The sequence below is a fragment of the Halichoerus grypus genome, chromosome 4, assembly GCF_964656455.1.
Source record: "Halichoerus grypus chromosome 4, mHalGry1.hap1.1, whole genome shotgun sequence".
Taxonomy (NCBI): domain Eukaryota; kingdom Metazoa; phylum Chordata; class Mammalia; order Carnivora; family Phocidae; genus Halichoerus; species Halichoerus grypus.
Window position 1 is genome coordinate 167,705,659 of NC_135715.1, and position 19,234 is coordinate 167,724,892.

General features: G+C 35.2%; 1 protein-coding gene across 12 annotated transcripts in view; it reads left to right on the top strand.

Moving 5' to 3' along the window:
* The window catches only part of UNC80 (unc-80 subunit of NALCN channel complex), a 230,500-nt gene that overhangs the window by 71,088 nt on the left and 140,178 nt on the right, over window positions 1-19,234 (top strand). For 9 of the 12 annotated variants that reach the window (XM_036098772.2, XM_036098778.2, XM_036098773.2 and 6 more), the window contains exons 18-22: window positions 634-732; window positions 4,300-4,514; window positions 5,665-5,771; window positions 7,606-7,702; window positions 14,632-14,804. In XM_036098772.2, coding sequence (XP_035954665.1) covers window positions 634-732; window positions 4,300-4,514; window positions 5,665-5,771; window positions 7,606-7,702; window positions 14,632-14,804 — 691 coding nt within the window. The remainder of the gene's footprint in view (window positions 1-633; window positions 733-4,299; window positions 4,515-5,664; window positions 5,772-7,605; window positions 7,703-14,631; window positions 14,805-19,234) is intronic. The other 3 variants (XM_036098774.2, XM_036098779.2, XM_036098780.2) reach the window with 1 other exon arrangement.

A 19,234-nucleotide genomic window follows, 5' to 3' on the forward strand; every position in this document is an offset into this window, starting at 1 on the left:
AGTGCAGGGCTGGAGGAACTGTCTTGTATAAATGGTATCACTGGTGATGTAGCAAAACATGTGTTTACTATGAAACAAATCCTGCTTCTCTATAAATCAAAGCGCAGTTCATCTCAGGCTTACATGCACTTGACCTTTATTTCATAGCTCTCAACAATATGGTGAAATGCTATCTGTGCTAGTCTTTTCCATAAATAATTTACATTTTTGTCCAGAGAGGAAAAGCAATTATGGATACCATGTCCTCCTGTTCAGTAAGTAATATTTTAAACATGGCAAAATACAAATTGCTGAGATGTGCCCTATTGTTTTTCCTTCTAGTAAATATAAATTTATTGTATGCCTATTCTATAAAATATGCCACTTAACAAGATTAAAAGAAACTCCTAAACTTAAAATTCTGCTTGTAAGTTAATGACTCTGCATTGATGGTGGTATTCTTAGACAATAAGGCAGCTAGGTCATGAATCAAATGGTAGGAAATAAATTTCATACAGTATAGACTCATGACGACATAGGGTTTGCAAGCAATATATGTTGACTATAACGGAGTGTTTTGCTTTGTGAAGTATATGAAGTATTGAGGAGTGGTGTCCTGCTCTGTTTGATTGGTGGACTGCACCATTTGCATAGGTCAGAGGCAGGAAGCATTGTGGATAAAGGGCAGGTGTCCTCTGCACCTGAGGAATGTCGCAGCTTCATGTCTGGTCGCCCCTCACAGACTCCAGAGCAGTAAGTAACATTGATTTTCTCTCCAGTGCAGTGGGGCTGAGCACTTCCCACTGTAAGAAATTCAATTTTCCCAACTGCTATTTGTTTGCTTGTCATTAGCTTTGAACTTTGCCTTGCTTCTGCCCTTTACTTTTCCTTCCCAAAGCCACTAATCTCTACAGACCCAAATCATAAATAACCAACCTCATGCCTGTGGGAAGCTTCCTTAACAACATTTCCCATTTCCAATTTCTACCCCACTTCTGCTTTTCGTGCACACTCCTGCAGATAAATCATGAAAACTAGCATGTGTATCAGGTGGGGTGGAGGTGTCATCTACTTTATTGCTTAAAATCACTTATAACTTTTTTTATTTAAATGTATTAATGGCTGTCAATGTGCTTGATGAAGCTTTTCCAAAAATAAGTAAGATAAACTTCTCTTGTGCTCTGATTTAGCTAAAACATAGACTCTACTCCATTTTCACCTTGGTCTTCTCCTGAGATCCATTCCAGTGTTCCCTGAAATCAATCAGTTTATCTCCACTTTTTATAATGGCAAAGTCAAAAGCATCTTAAAATTAGTGCCTCCAGAAAATGGGAGAATTACTATAGACACTAAACATACAGTCTAGTTCTAGGCAAGGCTCATTTGTCTTCATTCTTCTTTTGAGAACTACTTACTCACAAGTGGTGTGATCAGTATCTAAAATAGGAACATCATTCAAGATATACCATTTTACTTCCCCAAACCCTGGTTTACTATGAAACAATTACCTTTCCAGAAATTCTGCAGGTTTTATGGTATACCATAATGCATAGTATATAGTCAAGGAAATCACTGTCATCAAATAGGACCATGGTAATTCACAACAAGCAAGGAAAACCTTCAAAGAACAAAAGCCTGGATAGTTTTTATAGCCCTTCAAAATCTTAGAGACTGTCTCTAAGTGCCTGGAGAAAAGTAAAGAAAAGATAAATCAACTCTATGAGTCTAGGGACCATGTGAGTTTTTGCTTACCATTATAGCCCCAATGCTTAGGACTTGACCCCCATAGTAAACACTTAATATCTATTTCAGAAATGAATGAATGAATAACAAGCAATCAATGAAAGGATAGAATTGTGAAATTACCATTAAGTTTTTGTTTCCTTTAACTTCCTTTCTTAAATGTGAGGTTTAAGGAAGTCTTTAAGGACATAGTAAAAAGTCAAACATAAGCTCTAAGGGAAAAAAATTAATGTAAAGGGCAAAGTTCTGTAGCTGAATAGCCACAAGACTAGTTAAAGTCTATACATACAGAGCATGAGCAGAAAAAGGAGAGAGGGCTTTTTTTCCCCCACAGTAGCACTAGCAACTATTAAGCAAATATGATCAATGAGAATGATCTAATAAGTAAACTGTATTTTAAAAATAAAACCATCTATCTTCATAGGTGATTTCATTTTCTAGATGGCAAAATATTTTCTTTCTCCAGTGTTCTGATATCCCAGCATTGAGCATGGGTCTGTTCTTTCCCCTTGAATAAAGATACATGTTTTAATATGCTTCTGCATAAAAATTTCCATTTGGAGGGATGTCATGGAATGTTAAATATAGAGCTTTTCCCTGATCTGAGTGGGCGCAGGAGTTGAGCATGCCAAATACCCTGTTTAGCACTGGAGAAAGGTAGGTGGACAATCCTGGTTACTCCTTTATCCTCTCTTTCTCCTGCCCTTCCCTCCCCTTCTGGCCCTTCTCTTCTTCTTCCTCCTTAAATAAAAATAAACTAATTAAATTTAGAAGCAGTTTCATATGCTCATTTCTCTGAAACTCATTATCAATACACACCATTGGACAAAGCTGATGTAGCATTTTATTGAGATGTTGTCTCACCCAAACCATGTGGTCATATCATCGTTGTGTCCCACGTTCCCTAAAGGTAAGAAACTCACAAACTCACAAATTCATATCATATATGATAAACAGAATGTCCTGGTTTGAAATAAAAATAAAATGTAGTTAGTACTCTAATGAAATTTTGAGAGATAAAATCCGAACCTCCATATGAATATCTCCAGAAAATGATTGCCTCACCCAGTACTGTTGAATTTTAGGTAGATTCTGGATTCAATCCCAAAGCTTGTAGGCAAATCATTACCTAAAATTTCATAAACAAATTTCATCACATATTACTGAGTATTTTCTGTGACTTTTCCTTCCAACTTTCTAAAGTAAGATATGTTGCTGAAGTTGACAAATGTAGCGAAACAGAAAAGCAAATAAAAATCATTTTAAAATTGAAATACCATCAACTAGAGATAACCACTGTAAACTTTTGGTGTGCTGGGTACATTTTTGAGCATGTGTACATGCAAGCTCACAGACACATGCTCACATGTGTACTTTGTTTATTTAACATGGTGTTATTCTATTTCATCCATTGATTCTAAGCCTTCTAACTTTGCAATATATCTTCAACATTTCCCGTAGCAATCATCTTCTAAAATAGGATTTTGATGACTACAGAATATGCCATCAGATAGAAGTTCTATAATTTAATTATTTCTCTAGAGTTTAAAATTAGATTGCTTCCAGTTTTTCAGTGTTGACCTATAATACCTCAGCGAGCATTCGATCATCTTGTTATCATGTTAGTCATCATATACATGTTAGTATATTTTCCAGTCATTTCCTTGGGATAACTGTCTGGAAATTGGATTTCTCTGTCATGGCTATAGATATTGGTTTTGGATAACACATTACTAAATTACCTTCCAGAAAAGTTGAGTCTTTCTATCTCATCACTGGCAGGATGATGGTAACCAATTGCTTTCTTTTTTCCCCTCTTAATCTTTACCAATTTAATGAGTGAAAATAGGGATCTCATTTCAACTGATCTTCCCCCTCCCCCCCAATTCCTAGTGAGATTAACCTCTGCATATTATGGCCACTTGTCTTTTTCCTCTTGTGGAATGTCCTGGTCAGAAACCCCTTTGGATGTGTTCCCATTTGGCTTATTGAGTTGGACTAATTTTTTTTACTTTTAAACCTTACTTAAGCTTCTTTGCCCTGAGAAAGCTAAATAATCAGGCATGATGAAAATAATTTAGTAAACAGTTGCGGGATGATGCACCCCCTGAGTATGGTTGCATTTCACTTATTCATTTATTCAAATATCATTTGTGAGTTTATTTAGTGCCAAGAATTATACTATGCTGGGGTGGGGGTAGAGAGTGAGATACAGTACTGCACAAGCCTCTGGGAACCTTCAAAAAAAAGTGAAATATTTAAACATCATAAGTGCTTCTGCTATTATGACTCACACCTGCAGATGAATACCTGCAATAATATTTGGTCTTTTTATTAAAGTTGGAAAAAAACTGATTACCTCTACTTGACAGCTGAGACATGACTGTTTTCAGGAAGACTTCAGAGTCAACTTTGGTCTCACTCCTTCCACTCCCCCTCTGACTCATCCTAAATCCAAGCCCATCCAAGATCATCCTGCATGAATTGCGTAAATGTCATTGGCAGGAAGTTGAAAGAAATTTAAGGAATTTCCCATGTGTTGTCAGACATTTAACTCTACCCTCTGCTTGCTTTCAGTGATGAACAAATGCAAGGGGGCAACCTGGGGCGGAAGGATTTCTGGCGCAAGATGTTCAAATCCCAGAGTGCAGCAAGTGACACCAGCAGCCAGTCTGAGCAGGATACTTCAGAATGCACCACTGCCCATTCAGGAACCACCTCTGACCGTCGCACCCGCTCACGGTCCCGCAGAATTTCCCTCCGGAAGAAACTTAAACTCCCCATAGGTAAAAGTATGTCTGTATTTATTTATGGATTCTCTTATTCCCTGCCATGTCCTCAAATCAACTCATAATCAAAACAAAGTGATGCATGGTAGGGTAGAGAAGGGGAAAGCCTTCAAGTCACAAGGCTTAATCTTGCTCATTCATTCATTCATTCATTCATCTTTTTTTAGCAGGTATTTCTCAAACTCCTGCTATGTGCATTTATTGTGTGCAAACACAATGATGCTAGGCATCAGGGATTAAATGATGATCAAAATTACACAGTGCCCAACTTTACTGAACTTAAAATTTATTAGGGGTAACAGTCACTAAAGCAGATAATCCTACAACTAAGTGTGGTTGCAAACTTAATTTTATGGAGGAAATATATGTTGTGCCATGAAAGCATGCAATGAGGTCTGACCTAAATAGGGAGGAGGAGGCAGAGATCAGAGAAGGCTTCCTGGAGGAAGTGAGATTAAGATCTTCAGGGTACTTAGGGGAAGGAAGAAAGAGAGCTCTCTAAATGGTAGCAATATAATTTGTAAAAGTATTAGGAGGGAAGGAAGTGGAAGAACTGAGATGAAGAGAAGAGTGTGTGCACGACTATGACAGAGCAATGGGGACTTGAGCTTGTGAACCTTGCAGGTAAGGTTGGCTCTTCATCCTACAGCCCTACAGAGCCCAAGTGGGATGTTGAGCAAGCAGGTTAGCTTTTTCTAAAAGATCACTGCATAGACAACATACTGGAGGGAGCACAAGTGGTTAAGTGAGACCAGATAGAAAGCTGTCTAGTAGTCCAGGCATAAGTAATGGAAACTTGGACTGGGTGGTGACCATGTACAGGGAAGTGGACAGATTTGAGAAATACTTAGGAGGTAAAATCAACAGGACTTATTGGAAGATGTGTGAAGTGTCAAGGAGAACAGGATGGATTGTGGTTTTGTTCACCAAAGAGGCCCAAATTCTTTTTGTAGTGGTCTTATTCAGTCTTGTCATTTTATAATCCAACACTGAATATTCAAATCATGTACATTTTGAAAACCATTTGTTTTCACTTCAATTTACATTAAGCCATATAACTTTCATTGCTTGTTGAGCACATGCTGACATTTCTGTTTAATTCATTTGGGAGAAAATGCTATACTGGTCTAACTTTTAAAAAATTATTAAATAGGAAACTGGCTGAAGCGGTCCTCCCTCTCGGGCTTAGCAGATGGCGTGGAGGACCTTCTGGACATCAGCTCTGTGGACCGCCTGTCTTTCATCAGGCAAAGCTCCAAGGTAAACAGCACATCGCTTATGTAAGAGAACGTTGGAGTCGCTGATAGAAAAATTTCAGGACCAAGAAATGCTAAACACCTGGAGGAGCCAAATAAGAAAGAGTTGAAGAAACTGTCTTCAAATTGAACAAAGTTTAGAAACTTAAATGACCAATGAGAACTAAGATATCCAAGTAGTAGGCTATTATGGAAAGGAAAAAAAGAGTAACAAAAAATTTACATAAAATTATAATGCAGATCTAGAGATATATATAGGTATTATTTCCCAGCTATTTTAATATTTTAACCTTAATTTTATTATTATTTTTAATTCCAGTATAATTAACGGACAGTGTCATATTGGTTTCAGGTATACAATATAGTCATTCAACAATTCGGTACAGTACCCAGTGCTCATCATGATAAGTGTACTATTAATCCCCATTACTTTTCTCACCCATCCCACCTCCCATTGCCCCTCTAGTAACCACCAGTTTGTTCTCTATAGTTAAGAGTCTGTTATTTTGTTTCTTTTTGTTGTTGTTTTGTTTTTTAAATTCCACGAGTGAAATCATTTGATATTTGTCTTTCTCTGACTGACTTATTTCATGTAGCATTATACCCTCTAGATCCATCCATGTTGTTACAAATGGGTTTCCACTCTCACTACTTTTATTTAACGTAGTACTGGAAATCCTAGCCCCAGCAATCAGACAAGAAAAAGAAATGAAAGGTATCCAAATTGGTATTTCCCAACTATTTTTAGCTTTTAACATACATGTGAAATTCCTGACATCTCAAGCTCCTACCCAAGGATGCAGTAATTTTCTAATGATCCTCTTTATGTATTAAAACACACACACACACACACACACACACACACACACACTTCATCCTCTTTCTATTACTTTTGTGACTATCTGAACTATTCTCCCTATTGAAAAGGATAAAGAAATTCAGGAGGATTTTTCCCACTAAGTGCTTCTTCATAATACTGTTAAGCATTGTAGCAGCATACTATTTGGAAAAGGTAATGGTTCTCAGTGAAATCCATTTCCTACAAGAGCCTTTCCTATGCATGATCCATGTCTTGGTCACTATAATTTCCAGCATATGGTAAGAGTTATATTTCTTTATATCCAAATCATTTGCTTATATTCTTTCTGCTTTGAATCTCACTAAAACCAGTTTTCTTCTATCTGTTTTAATAGTAATATTTTGAAATTATAAAAAGACTATATCAACCTTATGACATTTAGAAAATATAATTCCTCCTTCACATCCTTTTTACTAAAAAATTGGCCAAATATTGAGAGTATGTGAGGCCCATAGCTTCCTTACTTGCTGAAAATTTTAAGTACTTTTGGCCTAAGAGCAAGATCAAGAGCACATTTAAATTCTTAGGAAAAAAACCAAAGATGTTATTTCACTTTAATTATAGGGTACTTTATGAATTAATTTATACTGGTTTTTCTTTTTTTTCATAAAGATTTGAAATCTTCTATTTGGCTGTCTTTCAGTTTGGTCTCATTCTCAACTGCGGTGTTTTTGTGAAGAATGAATATGGCTTGCTGTTCATGAATTTGAGTTTGGATTTTTTCAGAATTAAACTCTAAGAACATCTCATTTAGTCACTGAATTATTTTAATGGTGCCTGATTATTTACTTCCAATCTATGACTGGATTCTCTTTCAAATTAGTTATAAGTCATGTCTTTTTTGGTATATAGGAATAAACCATAGTGACTGACTAACCAGATGTGGAAGTCAGAAGAACTAAAGTAATCTTCATATTCTAAATAACATTTTTCAAGGCAAGTGTTAGTATAAACACAAAGAATTGTCTTTTTTTCTCAGGTCAAATTTACCAGTGCAGTGAAGCTTTCTGAAGGTGGGCCAGGGAGTGGAATGGAAAACGGAAGAGATGAAGAGGAGAATTTCTTCAAGCGTCTTGGTAAATGTCATGCAGCCTAAGAATTACATCCAATTTTCATCACACAGAACAAAAATTTGATTGGATAAAATGATCCATTTTCTATTTTCATTGATTTCCTATTCATTTCTTTCTCATGTGTGTGTTGTATTACTATATATAGCTTCTCAATTTTTATCAATTTGGTTCACAGCCTACTGTGTTCCTCATTCCATAGTGGACATTAGGTTTACAAAGAAGAGTAAGAGACAGCCTCTTCTTCAGCTCTCTGTCCTTTATTAAAATCTAAGAGCTTTAAAGAACCTTCAGATTTCCATCTACCTATCTACTTAGGAATTCTGCACATTATATCCCTGAGAGGTGGCCAGCCACCCTCTGAACACTTCCACCAAAGGGGAGTCTATTACTTCACAAAGCAACCTGTTCCAGAACTAGACAGTTTTAATTGTTAGAAGGTCTTTTCTTATATCCTGAAAATATATTCATCCATAAATTTGATTCAGTGGTCCCAGTTATGATATCTGTGGTTACACACACACACATAATACTAGTTTTGCCTTTTATCTATTTCATATTCTCTCTTTTGATCTCACTTCTGCTGGTTAAACATTATTGATTCCTATTTTTTCCCCTTACATGGAAGAGTCTCTAGACCCATCACCACCCGGATTCCATTTTACTATGTATCCTAACTAGATGATATACTCTACAAAATGTGGAGCTTCAGATGGAATGCAATACATCATATTTGACTTTAAGCAGTGTGATAAATAGTGTAACTATTAAGCTCCAGGGATACAGCAAGTGTATGAACATAATTTAAGGTTGCATTATCAAGTTTTACATCCCATAGTTGGCTTGTACTGAATTTGGATTAACTTTTGCTAACTCACCTCACATGAATGAATATCATGCTATATTTTGGTATAGCCATTATTAATTCTTCATCTCAAAATAAATAAAATTTATTGTTTCATTAACTTGGGAGATGGTTAAGTCACATGCCCAGGAAAGAAATTAAGAGACAGAACACAAACCAAGTTGAATTTGGAATCTTTTCTTCTTTGCAATTGTGCTATAAGGATTCATCTGCAGAGACATACACATTCCCTGTTTTCATCCAAACTGTTGCTATTATTACTGACCAGGACAAATACAAAGATATAACTCTTATGACGCTTCTAGTTGACTTTTATTAATTAACAATTTGTGGGTATGATTTTTCAGCCAACAATATACTTAATTTAATAGCAATTAACAAACATTTCTCATTTCATTATAAAAACATCAGATTTTACCAAAAAATATCTCATTTCATTATAACTCTAAAGGAAATACGCAGCTTAGTTCAATACAGTGTATTCTTCATGAAACCACAGTGATTCCTATGATTACTTCTGGTTTTTAAAAAAGTTCCTGTTTGGGCGCCTGGGTGGCTCAGTTGGTTAAGCGACTGCCTTCGGCTCAGGTCATGATCCTGGAGTCCCTGGATCGAGTCCTGCATCGGGCTCCCTGCTCGGCAGGGAGCCTGCTTCTCCCTCTGACCCTCCCCCCTCTCATGTGCTCTCTCTCTCTCATTCTCTCTGTCTCAAATAAATAAATAAAAATCTTAAAAAATAAATAAATAAATAAATAAATAAAAATAAAAAAGTTCCTGTTTATCTAATCTCTTACAGAATTTGGCTAGGGCATACATCAAACTTCTTAGTCTGTGGCTTTAAGAATCTTCCTAACAACCAGGACCTTTGTCATTTTCAGTCCTTTTGGAGTCTTTTCACTCCTCATGATATTTCAGAGAAGATACACCTAGCATTCAGAACCATCAGTATTATAAGTAGATTTTTGTGGTCTTTTTTGTTTGTTTGTTGTTTTTTGTTTTGAGAATGAAGTATGAAGATAAAGAGTGTTCTCCAGGCATGTGCCATATTAGTTGAATGTCATTTGACTAGTACTGTGATTACCTCTGTAAGTTCTTTCTGTACACTGGAGTGTAATTTCATGGAACTGAGAATTAACTTAGGGTAGGGGCTCTCACATTTGATGCCTCCTTAACGAAGCTTTTCTGTACTTACATGTTTGTGAATTTTTCTCATTGGTGGAAAGGATGAAAGCATAATTCAGTTGTTTACCTTCCTTCTGATTCCCTTACATCCCCTTCTTCAAGTAGGCCAATATCTTTAGTCTAGTTCCAAACATGTTATCATTAGCATTCTCATAAACCTTTTTTATTCTAGAATTTTTTTACCACCATTCCTGCATATTTCAGCCATTGTTTTACATATTCTTTATATTTCATTCACAAACAGGAGAGACTTGGTATAGAACCTTGATAGAGTCTGATTCTGGGATCAGTTTGTGTTAGCAAAACCTGAAATAATACAGTCTCTTTCTGTGTATCCAGAAGACAAAACTATAAAATCTAAGAATGATATCTAGAATTTCATGTGCTTTTGACTGGCAAGAGAAGATAGCTTGCATATCACCATCATTCTTTGCCCATGTTCTCTGGTTTATTAAAAATTTTGAAAGGTATTTTATAGAGATAGTTCCTTTGAAATCTCTTGCAGTAGCTAGGTATCCTCAGCTATTCTAAAAAACTGAAAAAACCATTATCTTAGTACATTGTAATTTACAACTACTGCCTTTGGCCATGTGAACATCTCTATCTCTGGGACTGCTTTGCCTTTTCTCCCTCTTTCCCTCTCTCCCTCTCCCTCTCCCTTCCTCTCTCACTCTCTCTCTCCATCTCTCTCCCTCTCTCTCCCCCTTTCTCTGTCTCTCTCTCTCTCTCTCTAATCCATATGTATAAATGATTCCTGTGTATCCATTATAGATGTATTGTCCTTTTCTTTCTCAATTATTTTAATTTAATTATATATTTCTCTGTCTCTTTAAAGTTGTTAAGGAAAACAAACATCAAACATTCTTACCTTCAATCTAAATGTAGTACTCAAACTTCACTGAGTTAAGATCAAATGCAATAACCAATAGAATTTCTTTAAAATCTAAAAAATTATTCAACAAATGAAAAATACATCTGCTGAACATTTAACAGAACTGTAATTGCATTTGTAATCAGCTGTCTTTTTCTTTTATGTTTTTATATTCACTAAGAATATTTCATTTTAGAAATAATATTATCTTTGAGGGAAGATATTTTATTAAACCAGTGTTTTTTTTTTAATCAATAAAATTTACTGAATATTTTCTATGTGCTCAATTCTGCCATAAATTCCACGGGAAATGCTGCTTAAAGAAATACTATATTTTGAAATATCCCTTTTTAAATTTAACAGATTATAAAAACTGTATTCTATATAAATTTATAAATGATACCTCAATAAATTTAATTTAAAAATAGCAAATAGAATGTATTGAGACTAAAAAATTAATCCTTATGTCCAAGGAAACCAAGAGGCATCCTTATATCCTAGTAAGTTTATATAAAAGATGAATAGGAGGTGCATTTTACAACCAAATTACTTTTCAACATTTCTTTTAGTAGTACAATATGGAATGCCAACTGGGAACAATTTTACAATCAGTTTATAACATATACAATATTGATTTATTTCTTACGGTAAGTTTTTCTGACCTAATCTCTACTTTCAGCGTGTACAAAACTCTAACCTCCTTCACCATAAACAATTGGGTATTCTGGGGATGCAGTGTGGCATAGTGGTAAGAAGGCAGGCTGTGGTCATCAGGTCTGGATTTGAATCCTGACTTCATAACTTTCTATTGCATGAACTTAAACTGGGCTAGTTAATCTGTTTCCTCTTTCTGTATCTCTCTATGTTCTTACTGCTCTGTTCCCTCTCATTCACTTTTTAAAAAAATTATTTATTTATTTGACAGAGAGAGATAGCGAGAGCAGGAACACAAGCAGGGGGAGTGGGAGAGAGAGAAGCAGGCTTCCTGCTGAGCAGAGAGCCCGATGTGGGGCTTGACCCCAGGACCCTGGGATCATGAACTGAGCCAAAGGCAGATGCTTAATGACTGAGCCACCCAGGCACCCCATTATTCACTTTTTTTAAATCATCTTTAAAGATTTATCTTATAAGGCTGTTACAAAAAACTAATTATAAAATATTTCATACAATATTTAACGCATACTAAGTGCTCAAAAATGGGAGCAAATACATGGTTATCCATTAATGTTATATAGATACAATGGAAATTTTCCATTATCAATAGCTTTTACTTACAAGCATGAATCTTATGTCTGAGATCATAGGATTCTACTGATCTTCATACCTATAATAAATATCCATCATTCTGTGAAGCAAAGAATATAGGTTCTTCTTGACAAAGATTGTTTTGATCACTTCTCTTTTCATTATTTTACTTAGACTCCTTAGCCATACTGTTTCTGAAGTTCTTTTGATCAAAATGGAACTTCTGGGAATATTAAATAGGCTTCCTTTAGAATTCATTATCTTGTCAAATAAATATTAAGAAAAATGATGAAAAGCTTATTCTTAATGCATCTTTCAATAAGATGATGGCAACTGTCCTTAATAAATTGGTTAAGTAAGAATAAGTTTATTGGGGCACCTGGGTGGCTCAGTCAGTTAAGCCTCTGCCTTTGGTTCAGGTCATGATCTCAGGGTCGTGGGATCAAGCCCCCCATCAGGCTCCCTGCTCAGTGGGGATTCTGCTTCTCCTTCTGCCTCCTCCCCCTCACTCATGCTCGCTCTCTCTCTCTCTTGCAAATAAATAAAATCTTTTTTTAAAAAGAATGTATTGTAAATCTTAATTATCGTATTATTGTAACAAATAATAAAACATCTGGATTCACTAAAAAGAAAAATATTTGGGGTCTATCTTAAATTCAAAGTTTAAGGGACTGCTACGGTTATAATGTCTTTTAACCAATGAGATTTTCTCTGATATGTGTAACTTAAAGGGCTATATATAATTGATTAATAAAGTGACATATAGGTAGAAGAAATCACAGGAAGTTACTTGTTCTGATAGTTTTGATAATGCCCAGTAAATAAACAGAGTAACATTTTGAAAGGCAGCTGTCTAGAAACAAGGCTGTCTAGGAAGTGTTTTTTCCTAATCTGTAGCTTTTAGCTATACACCATTTGTGTCATTTGAGATTCTGTCTTCTAAATTTTTTCCACCATCAGATTCTTTGTATGCTACTTCCTTTTGCAGTTGATACAAAATATGCCACACTAATTGGAAAACAAAAATACTGAAGGTGTTGAATGTGGAATTTTTAATGTGGAACATTTGCATCTGAAAAGGAAATATACCCATAAGGAATGAAATATGGAAAATTTTAATAATATTTTTTAAGATTTTATTTATTTATTTGAAAGAGAGTGAGCAAGAGAGAGAGAGAAGGTGCAGGGGGAGGGCAGAGGGAGAAGGAGAAGCAGACGCCCCACTGAGTGGGGAGCCCAACCTGGGGTTTGATCACAGGACCCCAGGATCATGACCTGAGCCAAAGGCAGACACTTAACTGACTGACCCACCCAGGCGCCCCAATTATATTTTAATTATATTATGAGGCATTTTTTGTACTTACAAAAATTTTCAAACATAGACAAAAAGTAAAAAGAATGGTCTAACGAATCCCGAATATCTATCACCCATTTGCAATAATGATCAAAATTTCCATAATTGTTTCATCTATCATTTATGCTTTTTAAATGTTTTTAAAACAAATCCCAGACATATATACATGTGCCTTTGTGCTGAGACAGCAGGTAGGAAAGTAGGGTAATGGGTGGAAGCGATCAGGGTATTCATAACAGAAGATATGGGAAAGTCATCTGTGACTTCTCAGTGAGAACCAGGAGTTGGTAACCACAAATGAATGGTGTGAGCAGAAATTAAAGCAAGCTCTAAGTCAGTGATTCTCATCCTAGGGGTATATTCTTAGGTGTCAGAGGTACATTTCAGAATCATGAGAAGGGGTTTGAGTAGGGTTTTAAAAACAACATTCAACATAATACCCTCAAATAAGAAACAAATTTTAAATATATATTAGAAGCTATAGAAAAGTCAGGAGGTATTTAGGCTTTTGAAAATGTACCTAGGGTATAAAAATGATGAAAAACAATGCTTTGTATCATTTTTTTCTTAATGCGTGATCCTTAGACTTTCTGCATCAATAAATCATAGGGAATGTTTGTTAAAACTTCCATAGTCCCCAGACATGGAATCAAAATCTCTAGTGATGAGACTTGACATTCTGTGTTTAATAAGCTCCAGGCTGATTCTTATTCTTAGGCATCATAACTATGGAAAAATAAGGATGTGGAGGGATCAGTGGTTCCCAAGTCTCTGACCACAGTGCTGGGTAAGGCTGGCTGCATCATTACTTTCTGGGAGGTTTGCAAAGCACAAATTCTTATACTCCACTTTTAAAAATTCTGATTCTGAAAGTCTGGATGAAATTCAGGAACTTCCTAGGTAATTCTAATATATAGCCAAGTTTGGAAATCCTGGAATTAAATGACCAAATTCTAAGCTTCTATACAACTCCAATAGTCAATGATTCTTTGTATTGTAACTGAGATATCAAGTTACTGGCCTTGATATCAATTTATGTAACAGATATGAAATTGTAAAATGATTCCATCTTTAATAAAAATAGAAATTAGTTGTTGATTACAGGAAGAATCATTTTAAATATACTAAGAGCTCTTGCCAGTATTAAAGAGGAGACCTGGTAGCAAAATGATCAGATCCTCTATTTAAGTATTTATGTAAAATTCTGCATTTGCATATGCCATGTGTCACCAGATTCCCAAAAGTCATGGTGTGTCTAAATCAGGCATTAGGATGGAAAGGAAGGAGGTGGAGTCAGGGAGAAAGTTTTCAGGCCAACATTACAGAAAACATGTTGTTATAACTTTGAAGCTCTTTTCAATCTGTGACCTATTATACTGTGTTTCTTTTATTCCTCCACCATGGGAAAAAACCTACAGGTTGCCACAGTTTTGATGACCATCTGTCTTCCAACCAAGATGGTGGAAAAAGCAAAAACGTGGTGAATCTTGGAGCAATCCGACAAGGCATGAAGCGCTTTCAATTTCTGTTAAACTGCTGTGAGCCAGGGACAATTCCTGATGCATCCATCCTAGCAGCTGCATTGGATCTTGTAAGTTGTTGGAAAAATTTGTCCACTCTGTACCCCATTACAATTAATACTGCTAATGGGGGAAAGTGTGAATCCCTAATCCTAACCCTATCTGTGGAGTTATGGGTTTTTTTTAATTCATGCTTTATAGTTTTCAGAGTACAGGTCTTTCACCTCCTTGGTTAAATTTATTACTAGGTATTTTATTATTTTTGGTGCAATTATAAATGGGATTTTTTCCTAGTTTCTCTTTCTACTTCATTATTAGTGCATTTTCAGTCTGCAATGCAACAGATTTCTGTATATTAATTCTGTATCCTGTGACTTTACTGAATTCATTTATCAGATCTAGTAGGTTTTTGGTGGAGTCTTCAGGGTTTTCTACATATAGTATCATGTCATCAGCAAATAGTTTAAGCTTTACTTCTTTCTTACAAATTTGGATGCCTTCTATTTCTTTTTCTTGTCTGATTGCCATGGCTAGGACTTCCAATACTGTGTTGAATAAAAGTGATGATAGTGGTCATCTTTGTCTTCTTCTTAATCTTAGAGGAAAAACTCTCAGTTTTTCACCATTGAGTGTGATGTTAGATGTGGGTTTTTCATATATGGCCTTTATTATGTTGAGGAATATTTCCACTAAATCTACTTTGTTGAGAGTTTTATTTTTTTTTTTATCATGAATGGATGTTGTACTTTGCCAAATGCCTTTTCTGCATTTATTGAGATGATTATAGGGTTTTGTGGGGTTATGTTTTTATGTTTGTTTTTCTCAGCATTAATGGTAAAAGGAGGAAGAAAGGTGGTGAGGTGGAAGAAGAAAAGGGAAAAAAATAATAAATATGCACTGGGAAGTAGACTGTATAGCATCATGATTAAAAGGATGGGAGGGCTCTGGAATCAGACTACCTGGGTTAAAATGACTCTGACATTTACTAGCTGAACCCTTCTATAAAATGAAAGTAGGAGTAGTAATAATAATCCTCTGGCTAGGTGTGAGAATTAAATGACAAATTAAATGGAAAACCCTCATCAGAGGGCCTGAAATAAGGTAACTGCTCAATAAAGTAGGCCATTATTATTATTTTGTTATTATTAGTTTTATGTCTGTCATGTATTAGTACTTAAACATCTCTGAGTCTTGGTTTAATTATCAATTGGAGGAAAGATATAAAGGAAGGATCATTTGAAGTTAATTGCGCAAAAGCATTATATGATATTATACACATGTAAAGGATTAAAAGATATAAAGTAGATCTAGTTTAAAAAGTGTTTCCGTCAGGTAAACTGCTTTGAACTTAGTGTCTTAGTTTCCTTTATTTACCTCTGGTTTAATAAACTCTTCCTACACTGTATAAATACTGGGTACAAAATACCAGGTAAACATAAAGAATAAAAGTCTTTTATTTTCTCTTTTAAAAAATAAAAACTAAAATACTCTTTTTTTTTACAACAAAAAACTTTAAGCCTGCCTATAAATGATCCCTTTTCCAGATTTTATAGCACATAAATAAGTGACCATTAACCACCCATATTTTACCTTGGAAAATCAACCAAATCTGATAATGTAATTTACATTTTTCTGTGACATTTGCAGCTTTTGCTCTCAGGACAGTGACCAGCAAGTTATGTGGTTTCTCTTAAGCCTGAAATAGAAATACCACTATAATAACCCAAAATAATGACTTGTTGTGTAAAATTTTTCAGTCAGTTTCCCATTCCTGGATATTGGCCTTTGTGAATGTTTGTAAATTCCAAAATGTTCAGTGTGTATTGATTTATGCTGTGGTGACTATAAAATGTGGGGAATCAAGAGCCCCCAGGAGAGCTGAGGCTGGTGGCAATTAAGCAAAGAACAAATGCCTGTCTAAAGCAAGAGAGTTTGACAAGGCAAGGAGCCAATCCTTTGTTTTTTAAGTGGGAGAATGGTAACTAGCCTGTCCCTCCTTTGAGTTATGCAATGATTCTTTTTAATCACTATTGACCTATTCCAAAAGGAGCAGATTAAAATAAATAAATAAATGTAACAAATTCATAAGAAAAGAACAATTGAATATTTAAATAATGGGTAAGTACACGAATAACCAGTTCATCAAAAATACTTATATGCAATAAAGTATGCCCCATACTATTTGCACTTGAGAAATGCTCATTAACATGTCCATAAATTCCTATATTATAACTATCAAATTTGTAATGATTAGAAAGTGTTGACAGGTATAAAATAGCAGACACCACTACATGGTGTTGGTTAGTGGTGGAAGCAGCAGGATTTTATTAGAGGATAGGAAGTCAGAATAACGGGGTAATAGTGGGAGGGCAGTAATGGTGAATAGAGCGATCCTTGGCCCCGCCCTGCATAGTAAGTAATTTTAGAATGGATGTAGTCACAGAGGAGGGGCAATATCTATGTATTAATTATACCAAATGGCTAGATGATGGAATTTGGAGTCAGTGTAGCTTAGAAGATACTCATCATATAATTAATTAATTAATTAATTAACCCAACCAATATCTATTGAGAGTTTCCCATGTGCCAGCTATTAATAGGTGCAACAAAACTCAAATTGTTTTGAACCTTTCCTTATAAAGATTAGATTTGCACAGTGATCTATTTTACAGAGTTCTTGGTGCACAGCATTCTAAATGAATGGATAAATGAATGATTAACATTTATTGTGTACCTATTGTTTCCAAAGGAAAAACAATTGAAGCTCAGAAAGACCAACTAATAGGCCAGGCTACACTGCCAGCAAAGGATAGAGCCAGATTAGACCTCCATCTGGCTTCAAAGACCCTATATTGAGTACTCCACCATATTGACTGTCTCATTAAAAAATTATATGAAATCACTAAAACATGCAAAAATATAAATTCTGTATTTTATGTATGATAATTTAAATATAAGTAAGAAAGTGAAAATGACAGAAGTTAGTTGAACAGTTATTAAATTCACAGTAAAATTGTGCATTAGCACTTTATAGGTGGTTTAAACTGTAATGTTCCAGAGGTACTGTCGTGTCCACTTTTGTCTCAAATCTTCATAGCTATTTTGGAAGATTTTAAGACAAAGCAGCGTATCAAATTTCTCAAGCAACTGCCTAACAAGATTAAGGAAAATGTTAATAACAAGTCATATTACTTCAACCTGTTGAAAAATTGATAGAAAGTTATAGGCACAGCTGGCCATACACATTGGAGAATAATGGCATGATGACGTTTGGACAACTATTAGTCAAATAAGCACCTGATGACAGAGATAACAGATTGTCCTTTACATACTGGAAAAGTCTAGGTAGGCCCCATACTCTTTCAGAGGTACTGAGCTGAAATCTGCACATAAATATATATCATACAGTGAACATTATTAAGCAGCATTTAAACACTTCCATATAACATAACAAAACTCCCAAGAGCCGAGATGATTTTGCTCAAGGTCATATATGCCAGTCAGTACTAAAACTGGGTTCTGAGCAGAATCTTCAGATTCCATTCAGGATTCTTGTAGCAGTAGCATATGCTTTCTCTGTAAGAAAAAAAATACATACATATAGATGAAATATATATATTTATTTATATTTTATATTGTATTTTTTTATTTAAATGAGAATGAGTATCCCTTATACATTGAAAATACACTTTGATGAATATGGTCTGCAGAATAAAGAAGATTATAAATGATTTTTAATGTCCAAAAGCATTTGGATCTATTAAAAGGATTCCTTAACACAAGAATACATGATTAATTCATAACCGGAAAATATAGATTTTCGACTTTAAAGATTCACACCACATATTCACTCTCTAAACCAGTGATTCTTAACATTTTAGGGACATAGACTCTTTTAGAATTGGATGAAAGCTCTGGAAATTTTTCCAAGAGAAGTGCACTTATAGAAAAAATTTAACATATATCAGAAGGTTCACGGACTCCCCCAAAACCCATCCATGAAACCAAAGATGTTAAGAACTCAATCTCAGTTAATGGCAAATGATTATCTGGGAAAATGAGACTCCTTAGTCAAGTAGTTAGGGAATGATTACTTTTATTAGCATTTATTGATGATATAAAAACAGATAAAAATATGGGCGCCTGGGTGGCTCAGTCGTTAAGCGTCTGCCTTCAGCTCAGGTCATGGTCCCAGGGTCCTGGGATTGAGCCTCGCATCGGGCTCCCTGCTCCGCGGGAAGCCTGCTTCTCCCTCTCCCACTCCCCCTGCTTGTGTTCCCTCTCTCACTGTGTCTCTGTCAAATAAATAAATAAAATCTTTAAAAAAAAAAACATAAAAATAATTGCTCCCTACATGGAATACTTAGGATTTATGTAAGATGTGTGTACATGGGAGAAATGAGAGGCTTGTCACAGAGAAAGCAAATGAGGATTTGAAAAATAATCCCAACAGAACAAATTAATACTCGTTTCTGAATGGAGATTGTTTTAAGAGGAATAT